The sequence below is a fragment of the Salvelinus alpinus genome, chromosome 18 (assembly GCF_045679555.1).
Source record: "Salvelinus alpinus chromosome 18, SLU_Salpinus.1, whole genome shotgun sequence".
NCBI classification, from domain to species: domain Eukaryota; kingdom Metazoa; phylum Chordata; class Actinopteri; order Salmoniformes; family Salmonidae; genus Salvelinus; species Salvelinus alpinus.
In genome coordinates, this window is record NC_092103.1 from 11390093 (window position 1) to 11408188 (window position 18096).

The 18096-nt window shown below is 45.7% G+C and overlaps 1 protein-coding gene across 2 annotated transcripts in view; it reads left to right on the forward strand.

Moving 5' to 3' along the window:
* The window catches only part of LOC139543712 (CAP-Gly domain-containing linker protein 1-like), a 36766-nt gene extending 19096 nt beyond the window's left edge, over positions 1-17670 (forward strand). For both annotated transcript variants that reach the window (XM_071350061.1, XM_071350062.1), the window contains 6 exons: positions 5949-6055; positions 10553-10609; positions 14635-14722; positions 14880-15098; positions 15278-15390; positions 15528-17670. In XM_071350061.1, the coding sequence (XP_071206162.1) occupies positions 5949-6055; positions 10553-10609; positions 14635-14722; positions 14880-15098; positions 15278-15390; positions 15528-15762 (819 nt within the window). In that variant the 3' untranslated portion in view covers positions 15763-17670. The remainder of the gene's footprint in view (positions 1-5948; positions 6056-10552; positions 10610-14634; positions 14723-14879; positions 15099-15277; positions 15391-15527) is intronic.
* The last annotated feature ends 426 nt before the right edge of the window (positions 17671-18096 follow it).

The window sequence follows — 18096 nt, forward strand, 5'->3', positions numbered from 1 at the left end:
TGGCTAGATGTCAAGATCAAGCTTCTTGGTTACAGCAGAGACAATCAATCCCCTCCTGGATCAAGATCCCTGTTGTCTAAATTGTTTTGTGCTTAAACAAAAATATATATATTTATTTAACATTTATTTAACTAGGCAAGTCAGTTAAGAACAAATTCTTATTTATAATGATGGCCGACCCCAGGCAAACCCTAATCTGGACGACGCTGGGCCAATTGTGTGCCGCCCTATGGGACTCCCAATCACGGCCGGTTGTGATACAGCCCAGGATCGAACCAGGGTCTGTAGTGATGCCTCTAGCACTGAGATGCACTGCCTTAGACCGCTGCCCCACTACAGTACCAGTCAAATGTTTGGACACCTACTCATTCAAGGGTTTTTCTTTATTTTTACTATTTTCTACATTGTAAAATAATAGTGAAGACATCAAACCTATGAAATAACACATATGCAATCATGTAGTAACCAAAAAAGTGTTCACACTCTTGGCATTCTCTCAACCAGCTTCATCTGTCTGGAATGCTTTTCCAACAGTCTTTAAGGAGTTCCCACATATGCTGAGCACTTGTTGGCTGCTTTTCCTTCACTCTGCGGTCCAACTCATCCCAAACCATCACAATTGGGTTGAGGGCGGGTGATTGTGGAGGCCAGGTCATCTGATGCAGCACTCCATCACTCTCTTTCTTTGTCATAAAGCCCTTACACTGCCTGGAGGTGTGTTGGGTCATTGTCCTTGAAAAACAAATGACAGTCCCACTAAGTGCAAACCAGATGGGATGGTGTATCTCTGCAGAATGCTGTGGTAGCCATGCTGGTTAAGTGTGCCTTGAATTCTAAATAAATCACAGACGGTGTCACCAGCAAAGCACCCCCACACCATTACACCTCCTCCTCCAAGCTTCACGGTGGGAACCACACATGCGGAGATCATCCGTTCACCTACTCTGCGTCTCACAAAGACAGAGCGTTTGGAACCAAAAATCTCATATTTGGACTTATCATCCTGTCACGTAGAGTAGGCCAGAAGGCTAAGCTGAAACCTAACCTCTATCAACTAAAAAGATGGCAGAGCCGCAAAAGTACTTCTGTGCAAAGGTGTTTATTCACAGAGTGAATCTGGAAGAAAAACAACAGTACTGCCATCCAAAGTATACATTATGGGGACAGCTTGAGAACAATGCTACCCCATCAACGGCACAATCCAAAATGGTCCCCCCCTCTGAACTGAAAGAGAGGCTCCTTTTGTAGGGGAAGCCCCTCCCATCAGAACATACCAAGCACTAATTAATTAAGCTTCTCTTGGGAGGGAATTTGACCTGCACACAGACCACAGAGCCCTGACCTGGATCCAGACCATGAAGGACCGGAATTCTCGTGTGACCAGGTGGTATCTGGAGCTCCAGCCCTTCAGGTTCTGTGTCCGTCGCGAGGCAGGAAAAGAAAATGTCACGGCGGACTACCTATCCCGAACCTGGTCGCTTCAGGAGTGGATGAAGGTACCTTCCTCCTCTCCTGAAGCGACCAGGTTTGGGATAGGTAGTCCGCCGTGACAGCTACTTTAACAATGTGGGTCGACACACAAGCTAACGTAGCTGATAACGGAGCAGGGAGGCGCGATGAGTGTGTGTGTGTGTTGGTGTACCAAACACTGCCCATGGGCAGGGATGGACTTCTCCGTCACACATACCAAAGGACAGATTTCCACCGGTCTAATGTCCATTGCATGTGTTTCTTGGCCCAAGCAAGTCTCTTCTTATTATTGGTGTCCTTTAGTAGGGGTTTCTTTGCAATAATTCAACCATGAAGGCCTCATTCACGCAGTCTCCTCTGAACAGTTGATGTTGAGATGTGTCTGTTACTTGAACTCTGTGAAGCATTTATTTGGGCTGCAATTACCAGTTACCAGTTACCAGTTACCAGCCTCTAAGTTCATTAGAGGCTGGTAACTCTAATGAACTTATCCTCTGCAGCAGATGTAACTCTGGGACTTCCTTTCCTGTGGCGGTCCTCATGAGAGACTGTTTCATCATAGCGCTTGATGGTTTTTGCGACTTCACTTGTAGAAACTTTCAAAGTTCTTGAAATGTTCCCGGATTGACTGACCTTCATGTCTTAAAGTAATGATGGACTGTCATTTCTCTTTGCTTATTTGAGCTGTTCTTGCCATAATATGGACTTGGTCTTTTATCAAATAGGGCTATCTTCTGTATACCAACCCTTCCTTGTCACAACACAACTTATTGGCTCAAACGCATTAACAAGGAAAGAAATTCCACAAATTAACTTTTAACAAGGCACACCTGTTGATTGAAATGCATTCCAGGTGACTACCTCATGAAGCTGGTTGAGAGAATGCCAAGAGTGTGCAAAGCTGTCATCAAGGCAAAGGGTGGCTACTTTGAAGAATCTCAAACATTAAATACATTTTGATTTGTTGAACAGTTTTTTGGTTACTACATGATTCCATATGTGTTATTTCATATTTTTGATATCTTCATAATTATTCTACAATGTAGAAAATAGTAAAAATAAAGAAAAACTCTGGAATGAGTAGGTGTGTCCAAACTTTTGACTGGTACTGTATAGTTTAAATAAATATTGCCCTTGTGTGCACTCCCGGTAATACCGTATACCCAGGTATGTTACAGAAACAGTATGACGGTATGAAAATCTGGATACCGCCCAACCTTAGTGTGTGTGTGTGTGTCAGAGAGAGAGAGAGAGAGCAGCAGAAGGTGGGGGTGGGTGAGGGAGGAGGAACCTGTTGGGATTTACATAATGAAGGCACTGCTCCTCGCTTTAATACACGCGACCACGTGTGTGTGAGCTAGCTAGCGAGCGTGTGCGCAGGGAACACACACACACACACGCCCTCGCTCTCTCCTCCCTCTCCCCCTCGCTCTCTCTCTCTCTGGCGTGCACTGTAGGGGGTGGGAGCTGATGGTTTATTGATGGGGAGTCTGCGTTAGTGTGTGTGCCACTGGGAGAGAACACTGGGGAAAGATAGGGTACAGTATTGACATTAGGAGAGATAGGGACTGTTCTGCCACTGGGACAGACAGACTAGAGACCAGTACTGGGAGAGAGCGAGAGCTCTGACAGAGGGACCACGCTGTAGGGTGGAGCAGTGGATGTGGCTGCTCTGCACCGGGTCTATCCAGGCACAAGCTACTCTCACTACCAGGTAAACACAGCTGTTCTGTTCCTCGCACAGCAGGTTTCTTACATGTTTGTGTCATTTTTCAAATGGACTGGTGATGTTTTAGCTGATTCTATTTGAGCCTGTATTTCAAGCTGTATTCCAGCTGTTCGGGGAAGACTTGTTCTTGAGTGGTAATTGAGGGAGGATGAGTGAGGACGATTTGAATCTGAAAGTGCAGGAGGTTACTGATTTAGATGGTTGTATTTTCAGGAAGAGAGATGGTCGTTTGCGGCCTTTGGGACTGAGGATGAGCGCTTAAGTTTGCTGTCTGGTTGTTTGCTGTCGGCTGTGTGTGTGTCTGCGTGTGTGTGTGTGTGTGTGTGTGTGTGCGTGCGTGCGTGCGTGCTATGGATATGGAGTCTGTCTTCAGACAGATGTTATTAGATTATCTGGTCTAACATTGCTGTGCTCTTATCCTCTGAGGATACTAGTCGAACATCTGTCACAAACACAAACAAACTGTGAAATGGCCCAGTGTCAGAGCAGCATCCTCAATCTGACTGCTTCAAATCAGGCTACAGAGTACGGAGGTTTTCTTCTCTGCGTGTTGTGTGTGTTTGTTAGTATGTGACACCTCCGTGGACTAGTTCAGGGTTCTGTCATGTAAACCGACTCACTTTAAGGTAGAGGTGTTCACAGTTCCAAATAGCTTTTCTCTCTGGTCCGGGTCGGGTTCTGTTTGATTGACATGGAGTACAGCTCCCGACCACGGCTCAGCACATGACTTACAGTAAGAGATTGCATTCAGGATTGCATTCAGTAAGAGATTGCATCCAGGATTGCATTCGGTAAGATATTGCATCCAGGATTGCATTCAGTAAGAGATTGCATTCAGGATTGCATTCAGTAAGAGATTGCATTCAGGATTGCATTCAATAAGAGATTGCAATCAGGATTGCGCTGCATCTGCCATGGATCGGTTACTCACATGTAAAGCCAGATGATTGGAGATTAAAAAAAGACACTAGAAATATATCTACTTTATGTTAAAATGCAACCAAACAGACAGCACGTGAGCACATGACTTACCATGGCAATCCATCAGGGAACTTTTTTTATTCTGTGCCAGCAGCAGTACTGTAGCAAAGAAAAACATTGATTCCGAAGCCGTGTTTATGTCCAGTAAATTATTTATTGACATGGTGTCACGTTCCTGACCTGTTTTCTGTTAGTTTTTGTATGTGTTAGTTGGTCAGGACGTGAGTTTGGGTGGGCAGTCTATGTTTTGTGTTTCTATGTTGGTTTATGGGTACCTGATATGGTTCTCAATTAGAGGCAGGTGGTTTTCATCTCCTCTGATTGAGAACCATATTAAGGTAGGTGGTGTCACATTGTTTGTTGTGGGTGGTTGTCTCCTGTGTCAGTGTCTGTCTATGTTGCACCATACGGGACTGTTTCGGTTTGTTTGTATGTTCGTTAATTTATGTAGTCATTTCCCTGTTCGTGCGTTCTTCGTGTTTCATGTAAGTTCTTACGTCCAGGTCTGTCTACATTCGTTTTGTTATTTTGTTAGTTATTTCAAGTATAGTTCGTTTTTTCGTCTTCGTCTGTTTTTGGTTTAAATAAATATCATGTCTTATTCCAACGCTGCGTCTTGGTTCAATCCAAGAAAGCCGTTACACATGGTCACACGCACACACATACTGTACACTGCCACAATGGGACTCTAGTCTAGGGGAAGCATAACAACAGAAGAGGGGTCATTGCTAGTCAACATGTCCTCACTTCTCTGGTGGAAGTTTCCACTTGTTTACCTAACATCCCCTTCAGATGTCAGGATGCCAAGATTTGCCTGTGATATGTTTGCTTTGACAAGTATAAGAGTTCATTTGAATAAAAATCCTAGAAACCAAGATTTCGCACACCATTAGCTATTTTTATGCCATATTGTTTAGAAACAGGAGTGGGAGTAAGAACAAACAGAATGCTTAAAAGGATTTAAAGTTTGACTGATGATTTGGACGCTCATGGTTTGATCCCCCCTGTGCTGCTGTCCCTTTAGAAATCAACATGATCTTTTCAGTCATTATCATCATCTCTGCATGGTCTCTAATGCCGCAGAGGATCCATCTCCAACCAAATGGTGATTTAATTGGCGTTGCCAAGTCTCACATACCGTGTATCTACACATTATCTGTTTCTGATGAGCTGGGAATAAAGAAACGAAATAATACTTAGTCATGGACATTGACGCTAGAAGTAGGGAAACGGAGATATCTAGTTAGCTGCATGCATTCAACCGAAATGTGTCTTCCACATTTAACCCAACTTCTCTGAATCAGAGCGGTACGGCGGACTGCCTTAATCGACATCTGGGAGCAGTTGTTTTTGGGGGTTAACTGCCTTGCTCAAGGGCAGAACGGACAATTTTTTTAGCTTGGGGATTCAAACCAGTGACCATTCGGTTCCTGACCCAACACTCTTAACCGCTAGGCTTCCTGCCGCCCAGGCGAAGTGATTTAATCCCTCACACACTTATGTCTCTGTGCGTATGTTTGGCAGACAGCTTATATGAGGAGTAATGGTGTTGGTCTTTGTGTACCGAGGAAACGGCTGTCTCAGTGGAGCAGGGTAACACGGCAGTGTGTCTTCGTGTTAATGTTCGCGACTAAGACTGTTAGAGAGGCGTGAAGAAAAGACGGCTTTATCTGTTTACTGTTTACTGTGTGTCTAAATCTCTCTCTTTTTTCTGTCTCTCTCTCTCCCTCCTTTCATCCTTCGTTTCCATCCGTGTATCATTTTCCAGCTCGAGGCGCTGAAACGGCAGAATTCCAAATACCAGGAAGAACTCAGTCTCTCGCAGGAGCGGAGCAGCTCGGAAAACCAGCGCATCGGAAATCTGTGCAAGGAAATGTGAGTGCGACCGAAGGTTATTATGCTCTTTGGGTGATCTAATCTCTGTGTGAATGGCTGAAACCAGCATATTGGAATGTTCAAGGAAATGTTCAAGGAGAAATGGGAATTCCATGCATGGACGTGAGTACAAGCTGACCCTCGACCAACATGTCAGCTTCTTTGGCTCCAGGAGACACAGGAGGATTGTATGACCAGCACATCAGAAGCCCGTGCAGGGAAACGTGAGAGAGGCTCATATCAAAGTCTTACTCAAATAAGTCATAGACTCATATATTTATCTCGCTCATGCCGCTTAGTCATACTGATGATATGAGAGAGAGAGAGAGACAGTTCACTCTTAAAGCCAGTTTGTGACACCTGTGTGGGATCATGCTCTGCAAAGTGTAGTCTTCTGGTATTAGAACGGTTGTTGATGTATCCCTAAAACCCAGTAGCCAGTGATGATGAAATACTTCCCTCTTATTAGACAGCAGTATGCTATGTACAGCTGCAGTATGTCGGGAGAAAGACTGGGCTTCTCTCTTTGTTATGATGAGCGTCATGCATGACCTAGGGTTCTATTTATAGGTCTGCGGACGTGTATGTGTACACGTGCGTGTGCATGCCTTCATGTTTAACTTGTGTGTGTGTTGTGACACCCCCCCCGTGTGAGTCATCAAAGCAACGGTCTCTGACGTCAGATTGACGTGACAGGCTGAATGACAGCAAGTACTTCATTATTCACTTTGTCCTGATTTCACTATTCTCTCCTCTCCTTCACTCATCCCTCTCTTCCTCCATCCTTTTAGACACAAGCGTTCCTCTTTCCTTCCGTCCATCAGAGACCAGGGAGTGTTACATAATCACAGCCTCTTCTCCTCGAACCGCTTGCCTCCAACATGGCCACTCCATGGGTCTCATAACCTCCATGACGTGTGCATTCGCGCGAGAACGCGGGCATGTCTGTCTGTCTGTCTGTCTGTCTGTCTGTCTGTCTGTCTGTCTGTCTGTCTGTCTGTCTGTCTGTCTGTCTGTCTGTCTGTCTGTCTGTCTGTCTGTCTGTCTGTCTGTGTGTGTGTGTGTGTGTGTGTGTGTGTGTGTGTGTGTGTGTGTGTGAGCGAGAGCAGCTTTGTGCTGCCGGAGACATCTCGTCTAGGAGAACAGCTGCATCCGACCCAGTCTGATCTCTTTGTGTGTGTTTTGGCGAGATTGGTCTGTGTTGTAAAGTCTATACACAGCTAGCAGTGGATTAGAGGGGGGAATTGGGGTTTTTCACTGGTTATTTTATTGTATATTCTCTAAGGAGTAGAGTGCCTTTTCACTTCTCTCGGGTTACAACCTTTGGGTGGGTGTGTGTGTGTGTGTGTGTGTGTGTGTGTGTGTGTGTGTGTGTGTGTGTGTGTGTGTGTGTGTGTGTGTGTGTGTGTGTGTGTGTGTGTGTGTGTGTGTGTGTGTGTGTGTGTGTGTGTGTGTGTGCGCGCGTATTAAACATCAGCCTCTCATATCACGCTTGGACAGCTTCAGATACAAAATGCAAGTTGGCAATATTGATATTTGGCAATCTGGGCCACATACATAGGCTTACGGTACGTGGCCTTCAGATTGCAGGCCTGCCTAAGAGTAGAGTAAAACAACTGGCTAGGTACTGCTCTGTTTCAGCCATTATGGGCAGCCTAGCTGTGTAGAGAAGGTACTGCTCTGTTTCAGCCATTATGGGCAGCCTAGCTGTGTGGAGGAGAAAGTACTGCTCTGTTTCAGCCATTATGGGCAGCCTAGCTGTGTGGAGGAGAAAGTACTGCTCTGTTTCAGCCATTATGGGCAGCCTAGCTGTGTGGAGGAGAAAGTACTGCTCTGTTTCAGCCATTATGGGCAGCCTAGCTGTGTAGAGAAGGTACTGCTCTGTTTCAGCCATTATGGGCAGCCTAGCTGTGTGGAGGAGAAGGTACTGCTCTGTTTCAGCCATTATGGGCAGCCTAGCTGTGTGGAGGAGAAAGTACTGCTCTGTTTCAGCCATTATGGGCAGCCTAGCTGTGTGGAGGAGAAGGTACTGCTCTGTTTCAGCTGTTATGGGCAGCCTAGCTGTGTGGAGGAGAAGGTACTCCTCTGTTTCAGCCATTATGGGCAGCCTAGCTGTGTGGAGGAGAAGGTACTGCTCTGTTTCAGCCATTATGGGCAGCCTAGCTGTGTGGTGTGGAGGAGAAGGTACTGCTCTGTTTCAGCCATTATGGGCAGCCTAGCTGTGTGGAGGAGAATGTACTGCTCTGTTTCAGCCATTATGGGCAGCCTAGCTGTGTGGAGGAGAAGGTACTGCTCTGTTTCAGCTGTTATGGGCAGCCTAGCAGCTGTGTGGAGGAGAAGGTACTGCTCTGTTTCAGCCATTCTGGGCAGCCTAGCTGTGTGGAGGAGAAGGTACTGCTCTGTTTCAGCCATTATGGGCAGCCTAGCTGTTTGGTGTGGAGGAGAAGGTACTGCTCTGTTTCAGCCATTATGGGCAGCCTAGCTGTGTGGAGGAGAATGTACTGCTCTGTTTCAGCCATTATGGGCAGCCTAGCTGTGTGGAGGAGAAGGTACTGCTCTGTTTCAGCCATTATGGGCAGCCTAGCTGTGTGGAGGAGAAGGAACTGCTCTGTTTCAGCTGTTATGGGCAGCCTAGCTGTGTGGAGGAGAAGGTACTGCTCTGTTTCAGCCATTATGGGCAGCCTAGCTGTGTGGAGGAGAAGGTACTGCTCTGTTTTAGCCGTTATGGGCAGCCTAGCTGTGTGGAGGAGAAGGTACTGCTCTGTTTTAGCCGTTATGGGCAGCCTAGCTGTGTGGAGGAGAAGGTACTGCTCTGTTTCAGCTGTTATGGGCAGCCTAGCAGCTGTGTGGAGGAGAAGGTACTGCTCTGTTTTAGCCGTTATGGGCAGCCTAGCTGTGTGGAGGAGAAGGTACTGCTCTGTTTCAGCCATTATGGGCAGCCTAGCTGTGTGGAGGAGAAAATACTGCGCTGTTTCAGCCATTATGGGCAGCCTAGCTGTGTGGAGGAGAAAATACTGCGCTGTTTCAGCCATTATGGGCAGCCTAGCTGTGTGGAGGAGAAGGTACTGCTCTGTTTCAGCTGTTATGGGCAGCCTAGCAGCTGTGTGGAGGAGAAGGTACTGCTCTGTTTCATCTGATATGGGCAGCCTAGCTGTGTGGAGGAGAAGGTACTGCTCTGTTTCAGCCGATATGGCCAGCCTAGCTGTGTGGAGGAGAAGGTACTGCTCTGTTTCATCTGATATGGGCAGCCTAGCAGCTGTGTGGAGGAGAAGGTACTGCTCTGTTTCATCTGATATGGGCAGCCTAGCTGTGTGGAGGAGAAGGTACTGCTCTGTTTCAGCCGATATGGGCAGCCTAGCTGTGTGGAGGAGAGGGTACTGCTCTGTTTCAGCTGTTATGTGCAGCCTAGCTGTGTGGAGGAGAAGGTACTGCTCTGTTTCAGCCATTATGGGCAGCCTAGCTGTGTGGAGGAGAATGTACTGCTCTGTTTCAGCCGTTATGGGCAGCCTAGCTGTGTGGAGGAGAAGGTACTGCTCTGTTTCAGCCATTATGGGCAGCCTAGCTGTGTGGAGGAGAAGGTACTGCTCTGTTTCAGCCATTATGGGCAGCCTAGCTGTGTGGAGGAGAAGGTACTGCTCTGTTTCAGCCATTATGGGCAGCCTAGCTGTGTGGAGGAGAAGGTACTGCTCTGTTTCAGCCATTATGGGCAGCCTAGATGTGTGGTGGAGAAGGTACTGCTCTGTTTCAGCCGATATGGGCAGCCTAGCTGTGTGGAGGAGAAGGTACTGCTCTGTTTCAGCCGATATGGGCAGCCTAGCTGTGTGGAGGTGAAGGTGCTTTTAGTTTCCTTAAGTGTCCTTGCATCAACAACCTTTGAAATATTTGAATCCTTTATGATGTGATGTTATTTGTGGATTCAAATCAAGTATTTTTAAATGTGTGTGTGCCTGTGACTGATGCTTTAGAGTGTGGCCAATGTGATTATGCCTCAGTTGGACACACAGAAGGTGATTTAGACTGGCCCATTTGCCACACATACTGAGAATTGGACACGACCTTTACACTCATCACTACTTCGCCATGACAACCTTTACTTTATACCCGTACCAACATCACAGCCAAGCAGAGATACTGTGCTGTAAATGTATTTTTATTTATGTATACATTTGTTATCATTGATGTTGAACACACATTCTGATTGTCCTTTATTAGAAAGTGCCTCTAGACATGAATCATGTTGATTGTTATTGAGTCTCACAAATGTTGACTGACACTGAAAAGCAACCCTCGTCCTTCTCTCTTTCTCCCTCTCTCGCCCTCCTTCTCTCTCTCTCTCTCTCTCTCTCTCTCTCTCTCTCCCTCTCTCTCTCTCCCTTCTCTCTCTCTCCCTTCTCTCTCGCTCGCTCTCCCTCCATCTCTCTCCCTCCATTTCTCGCTCTCCCTTCTCTTTCTCTCTCTCTCTCCCCCTCTCTCTCACTCTCCTTCCATCTCTCCCAGTGAGGAACTGAAGCTGAACAGTCATAAGTCTCAGTACCAGCAAGACATGAAAGACAGGTAAAACATTTATTACACATTCCTTATAGTATTTACAACACAATTTATTCGCTGCTGCCTTGGGAAGATAGCTGAGTGTAAACATATTGCACCATGCATCTGCTGCCTTGGTACAGTTTCTTTTCTATATCCATTAACGATCGACTTCAGTGTTTCTGATAGTGGAAGAAGTGTATGGATAGTGTATACAGTGCATTCGGAAAGTAATCAGACCCCTTGACTTTTTCCAAATTTTGTTACGTTACAGCCTTATTCAAAAATACTCCATAATGATAAAGCAAAAACAGGTTTTTAGAACTGTTTGCAAATTTATTAAAAACATGTCAATTGAAATATTACATTTACATAAGTATTCAGACCCTTTACTCAGTACTTTGTTGAAGCACCTTTGGCAGTGATTACAGCCTCGAGTCTTATTGGGTATGACGCTACAAGCTTGTCACACCTGTATTTGGGGAGTTCTTCTCTGCAGATCCTCTTAAGCTCTGTCAGGTTGGATGGGGAGTATCGCTGCAAAGCTATTTTCAGCTCTCTCCAGAGATGGTCGATTGGGTTCAAGTCCGGGCTCTGGCTGGACCACTCAAGGACATTCAGAGACTTGTCCCGAAGCCACTCCTGCGTTGTCTTGGCTGTGTGCTTAGGGTTGTTGTCCTGTTGGTAGGTGAACCTTCGCCTCAGTCTGAGGTCCTGAGCGCTTTGGAGCAGGTTTTCATCAAGGATCTCTGTGTACTTTGCTCCATTCATCTTTCCCTCGATCCTGACTGGTCACCACAACATGATGCTGCCACCACCATGCTTCACTGTAGTGATGGTGCCAGGTTTCCTCCAGACCTGACGCTTGGCATTCAGGCCAAAGAGTTCAATCTTGGTTTCATCAGACCAGATAATATTGTTTCTCATGGTCTAAGAGTCCTTTAGGTACCTTTTGGCAAACTCCAAGCGGGCTATCATGTGCCTTTTACTGAGGAGTGGCTTCCGTCTGGTCACTCTCCCATAAAGGCCTGATTGGATTGGTGGAGTGCTGCAGAGATGGTTGTCCTTCTGGAATGTTCTCCCATCTCCACAGAGGAACTCTTGAGCTCTGTCAGAGTGACCATCGGGTTCTTGGTCACCTCCCTGACCAAGGTCCTTCTCCCCCGATTGCTCAGTTTGGTAAGGCAGCCAGCTCTAGGAAGAGTCTTGGTGTTTCCAAACTTCTTCGAATTAAGAATGATGGCAGCCACTGTGTTCTTGGGGACCTTCAATGCTGCAGACATTTTTTGGTACCATTCCCCAGATCTGTACCTCGACACAATCCTGTCTCGGAGCTCTACGGACAATTCCTTCGACCTTATAGCTTGGTCTTTTCTCTGACATGTACCGTCAACTGTGGGACCTTATATAGACCGGTGTGTGCCTTTCCAAATCATGTTCAATCAATTGAATTTACCACAGGTAGACTCCAATCAAGTTGTAGAAACATCTCAAGGATGATCTATGGAAACAGGATGCACCTGAGCTCAATTTCGAGTCTCATAGAAAAGGGTCTGAATACTTATGTAAATAAGGTATTTCTGTTATTTAAAAACATTTAAAAAAAATCTGTTTTCGCTTTGTCATTATGGGGTATTGTGTGTAGATTGATGATGAAAAAAACGATTTAAAATAATTTAGAATAGAATCATTGTCCTGCTGAAGCTGAAGCGCAGCTGGGTCATGCAGCAAGACAATGATCCAAAACACACAAGTCTACATGAAAATGGCTAAAAAGCAACAAATTAGAAGTTTTGTAATGGCCTAGTAAGGACCGACACCGGAGACGAGAAGCAGGTACAGGGAGAGCAGGACAGAAACAGTGTCAGCACACGGATACACAATGACAAACGACAATCACAGCAGCAGGGAACAGAGCTGGGGAACTGACAAATATAGGGGAGGTAATAAACAGATGATTGAGTCCAATAATCGCTGATGTGTGTGACGGGGGGAAGGCAGGTGTGCGTAATGATGGTGGCAGGAGTGCGCAATGCTGGGGCGCCTGGCGCCCTCGAGCGCCAGGGGGGAAGAGCGTAGCAGGCGTGACAGGCCTAGTCAAAATCCAGACCTAATCCCAATTGAGATGTTGTGGCAGGACTTGAAACGAGCCATTCATGCTTGGAAACCAACAAATGTTGCTGAGTTAAAGCAGAAATTCCTCCACAGTGATGTGAGAGACTGATCAAGAACTACAGGAAGTGTTTGGTTGCAGTCATTGCAGCTAAAGGTGGCACAACCAGTTACTGAGTGTAAGTGGGCAATTACTTTTTCACACAGGGGAATTGTGTGTTACATAACTTTGTTAATTAAATAAATAAAATAAGTATCCATTTGTTTTATTATTTGTAAACTCAAGTTCCCTTTATCTAATATTAGGTTTAGGTTGAAGATCTACTAACATTCAGTATCAAAAATATGCAAGAATAGGGAAAATCAGAAAGGGGGCAAATACTTTTTCACGGCACTGTATATCCCTTTACTAACACTAGTAATGAGAGGAGAGAGATGGAGGGCAGGAAGGAAAGGAATGTTGAAGGGGAGAGGAGATGAGATGGAGAGGGAGGGAGGGAAGGAGGGGAGAGGAGATAGAGGTGAAGAAGGGGTGGAGAAGAGAGGAGAGGAAATGGGAGGAGACGAGAGGAGCAGAAGAGGTGGGAGGTTGGCATCAGAAAGGTTATTTAAACCAGAGAGAGATGATGAAAGCCTGAGAGGTTATGTAGAGCAGGACTAATCAGTCAGGAGAGATCAGGGGATAATTACCTTTTCAGGTGAATGTTTCACAGTCAGGCAGTCAGAAAAGAGACGTTATTCAGCAGCATTAATCCCTAGAAAAGTAGGCTATATATCTAGACTAGCATCTGTAGTAAAGACTTTGTTGAGGGGAAGACATCCAAGCTACATCTTTTGTGATTAACATGCTGACCAGAGAGCTCGCGCGCATGTTGGTTTTGTCCACCCACACCAGACGCCATCAGGACACGCAGGTTGATATATCAAAACAAACTCTGAAATATTAATTTGGGGACAGGTCGAAAAGCATAAGCATTGTTTCTAGTAATCTCTCCTCGAAAAGCATTAAACATTTATGTACATTTTGCTAGCTAGCGTGCTGTTGCTAGATAATTTGTCCTTGGATATAAACATTGGGTTGTTATTTTACCTGAAATGCACAAGGTCCTCTACTCCGACAATTAATCCACAGATAAAAGGGTAAACCTAGTTAGTTCTAGTAATCTCTCCACCTTCAGTCTTCTTCATCTTCGGACTTCATATGGCGGTTGGCAACCAACTTTAAGGTGCATTACCACCACCAACTGGACTGGAGTGTGGACCTCAGTTCATCGTTCAATCACCCACGTGGATATATACTCCTAAAAACCAATGAGGAGATGGGAGAGGCAGGACTTGCAGCGAGTGAAGCTTCACAAATAGAACCAACTTCTATTTTAGTGCCTGGCTACGCAGATGCTCGTTGACGTGCGCAAGCAGTGTGGGTGCAATGATTGAATAACATGTATGTGTACATTTATTTTGCAACGCACTCGACGCGAGCGGTGTGGTCAGCATGTGATTAAGGTTGTTGTTCCATGTGGATGTATTGGATCACGAGACCCAGGCAGGGTAATGCCATCAACCTTGGGCTTCCAAAGACAGGTTATTCACTGTGATCTGAATCCTGATAATGCCTTTGTTGTCAAGTTGGATTTCAACATCTGGATTTGTTGTGTTCTTTCAAACTTCGGCCCTAAACTTCCCAATGTTGTTATTGAGAAAGAGCTAGCTTCACTAGTCTTTAGTGAACCTTGTTCCAACGCCTTGAGTATCACAACTATTGTGTGAAGTATTTGATTATTTATTGTAAATCAAAAGTTTAAAAAATTGCAGTCAGAGACCTTCATCAGGCAGAAGTTTCTCACTGTACCCAAAGAGAAATGTACTGCACTGCTCCTGCCAGTCCCAGTGTGAGTGTGTGAGTTCTGTATTTAGCGGTTCTCTGCCCCCCCCCCCAGGGAAACTCTATCCAACCAGGAGACAGGGGAGGAGAGAAACTTCCAGAAGACAGATAAGGACAAGGAGCTGGAGACTCTGAGGAATGAGGTAAACATTCACACACAACTCTGTCAGACTCTGGGCCTTTTGATGAAAAAAATAAGAAAACTTGCATTGGGTCCTATGCTTTTTCTCTGGGCTGCCATACAACAGCTGTATCTCTATATTCGTTGAAACCTGTCTCTCTGTCTCCCTCTCCCTGTAGATTGTGGTGCTGCAAGGTGAGAACGCCATAGCCAAGACGCTGCAGTCTGCCGTTGAGGCGCTGGAGAGAGACAAGGCCCAACTACAGGGATGTGTCACCAGCCTGGAGCAGAGGCTCATGGGACAGCAGGCCTCCGAGGGAGGGGACAGTGGAATGCCTTCCTCAGGTGACGCAGTTCTGGACCAGCTGAGAGAAGAGAAGGAGTTTGCAGAGGGACAGGTATGATTCGCAATTAGTATTAAAATTGCATCATCTGCTTGTCACTTATACAGTATATAATTTGCATAGATAGATATCCGCACATCCACCATTGTCTCACAGTCCACCCCACTCTTTCTTATATAAACTTGACTGTGGTCTCTCTTTCTTCTCTCCCTCCATCTATTTTCCTCCTTCAGATTAACTTCCTGAACAGTGTGATCGTGGACCTGCAGAGGAAGAACGAGGAGTTGAAGGTGAAGCTGAAGAAGATGGTTCTTGCTGAGTTCAACGGCAACGACGGCCCTGACGGGTCAGTCTTATAACCTCTGAACCCAAACCCCAAACTTAGCCCTCAGTTACAGTTGTTGACAGACCCGTCAACATGCAATATTTTGCATTTCCCTAATCACTCTCTCTCTTCCTCTCTCTCGGTCTCTCCCTCTCTAGTTTGGAAGAGTGTGGATCTAAGAAGGACAAGAAGGCTCCTCCTCGTCTGTTCTGTGATATCTGTGACTGTTTCGACCTCCATGACACCGAAGATTGTCCGACCCAGGCCCAGAGCCCTGACTCAGTGCCCCACTCTTCCTTCAAGGGCAAGCCAGCCGACCAGCGGCCGTACTGCGACATCTGTGAGGCCTTTGGTCACTCCACAGAGTCCTGCCAAGATGACCAGACCTTCTAGACTCACTCTCATTCAAAGTATCCCACCCCTGCCCTGCACAGAACGCCAAACACCGACCAGACTCCCTCTGGGTTTTTATATCGTATTTATGTACGTCACTCACTGTCATAGTCCACTTAGGTAACTCAAAAAAAAAATCCCCCGCTCCCTAAGACTCTCCTATTACTTCTACTACTTCCTCTCACTAACTTTTCTCTCCTCCCTCTCCAACTCTCCTTTCCTCGCTTTCCTCCTTCTCGCTAACTCTCCTCCCCCTCCCTGTCCTCCCTCTCCAACTCTCCTTTCCTCGCTCTCCTCCTTCTCGCTAACTCTCCCTCTCCTCCCTCTCGCTAACTCTCCTCCCCCTCCCTCTCCTCCCTCTCGCTAACTCTCCTCCCCCTCCCTCTCCTCCCTCTCGCTAACTCTCTTCCCCCTCCCTCTCCTCCCTCCCTCTCTCTAACTCTCCCCCCTCTCTCTAACTCCCTCTCCGACATGTAATATCCATGTTAGGAACTAAAGGAATTAGTCTTCTGTCATTAGTTCATGAAGGAATCATCTTCTGTTATTAGTTCATAAACTAATCATCTTCTGTTATTAGTTCATTCTTTTATGTTTTTTTGTTTGTTTTTGGATACAGCATGGGTTGGGTTTTGACTTCAGTTCTCACAGGAAATAAACTTCCTATATGTAACCGGGCAAGAGGGAAGGCATTTGACGATGCAGACGTCCGTGAGGGTGAAGGGCCTGGATGCACCAGAGTGGTTCACTGCTAATAGCACAATTAATGATGAATGTTTCTCCAACACATTCCTGTCTTTCACATGTCACATTCCCGAGTCAGTGTGCTGTGTCCAGACCCTGAACCTTTTATTTATTTATTTAACCCTTATTTAACCAGGTGAGTTGACTGCGAACACATTCTCATTTACAGCAACGACCTGGGGAATAGTTACAGGGGAGAGGAGGGGGGGATGACTCTATGGATGTCCCCTCCACAAAGGGAACAGGGTAATACCACAGGACACACAGTCTACCTGTACTACCAGGTTGTGTTCAGCAGGCACAAAATGATAGAGGACATTTTGGAACTGAGGAGGTATTTTGGGAAATTCTCCACAAAAACGCACATGTTGTTTTAATGCCTACTGAACATCAACCTGGTGCTGGTGGCAGGCGCTCATCCAAACTAAGGCAACCGAACGCCAGCCACTTAACTTGTTGCACTACTCACTTTAAAACTCCCTCTTAGAATCCAGGACACACTTAGAAACTGCCACGCTAAATGAAAAAACAAACTTATTGATTTGATACGAATTGTCGAGACAGAAAACGACCTAGTAACTGTCACCTTTTATGTGCTGCCTGTGTATTTTATGCATTGTCTTTTAAAAACGACCTGTCCTGTAATAGATATACGTGTACTAGAGCTATGTACTGAAGCACACAGTTTGGATCATATTGAATCGCCCGGTGTAACAAAGCTATGTATGATAGATCTATGTGACTAACCATTGACACCGGCCTTTGTAAATAACCATCAGAAGTTTTCTGAAAAACTAAATGTGCACAAGGTGCCATGGAAACAAAAAGGATCTTTTACGTGTATATTATTTTTCTGCTCTGCTGATAGACTGACCCGCACGATGTACGATAACGATGTACCGACTCCAGGGAACAAACGTAACGCACTTGTAATGATGTTATTAACTCTATAAGCACATTGTGGACTCTTTACTAAGTGACGTGACTGTTTAGTGCACTGTTTTGTATGTTTCAAATAACGTTAAGGCATCATCTAGAAAGGCTTTATAACGGGTTTGTTCATTGGTAGACTGTTATAAACCCTTTACAGATGAGGACCCTACTGTAAAGCGGTACTGGTTTTCTATGTTGTGTACAAAAAAAAATACAATAAAAACAAATACTCTACCTGTAGAATGTTGATTTCCTCTTATCATCTATAGTCCAAAAATCAGTAGAGTTATGGGCTGGAACAAACAACCATATTGCTTACGCCTATCCAATCCATCCTTTCAAATCTACATGGAGTGTCCAGTGGGTAGTAGAGTTTGTTTCTGGACAAGACTCCTCTCTGCAGCCCCACAAACAAATACCACCAGCCCCCCACCCCAAACGTACTAACCACACCAGGCTGTTTCCATCTCACAGACCAAGAAGTACAAGAACTGCTCATAATTAATTCATCCCCAGATACATTACCCCTGACAGGACGAGGGGAACTGTAATAACTCTCTCCATTTTTCATGAGTTCCCCTCAAATACAACACAAGGAAAATAGTTTCACTGAAAAACAGGCCCCTAAACGAGAAGGGGAAGTCTGTAGGGAAGGGAAGT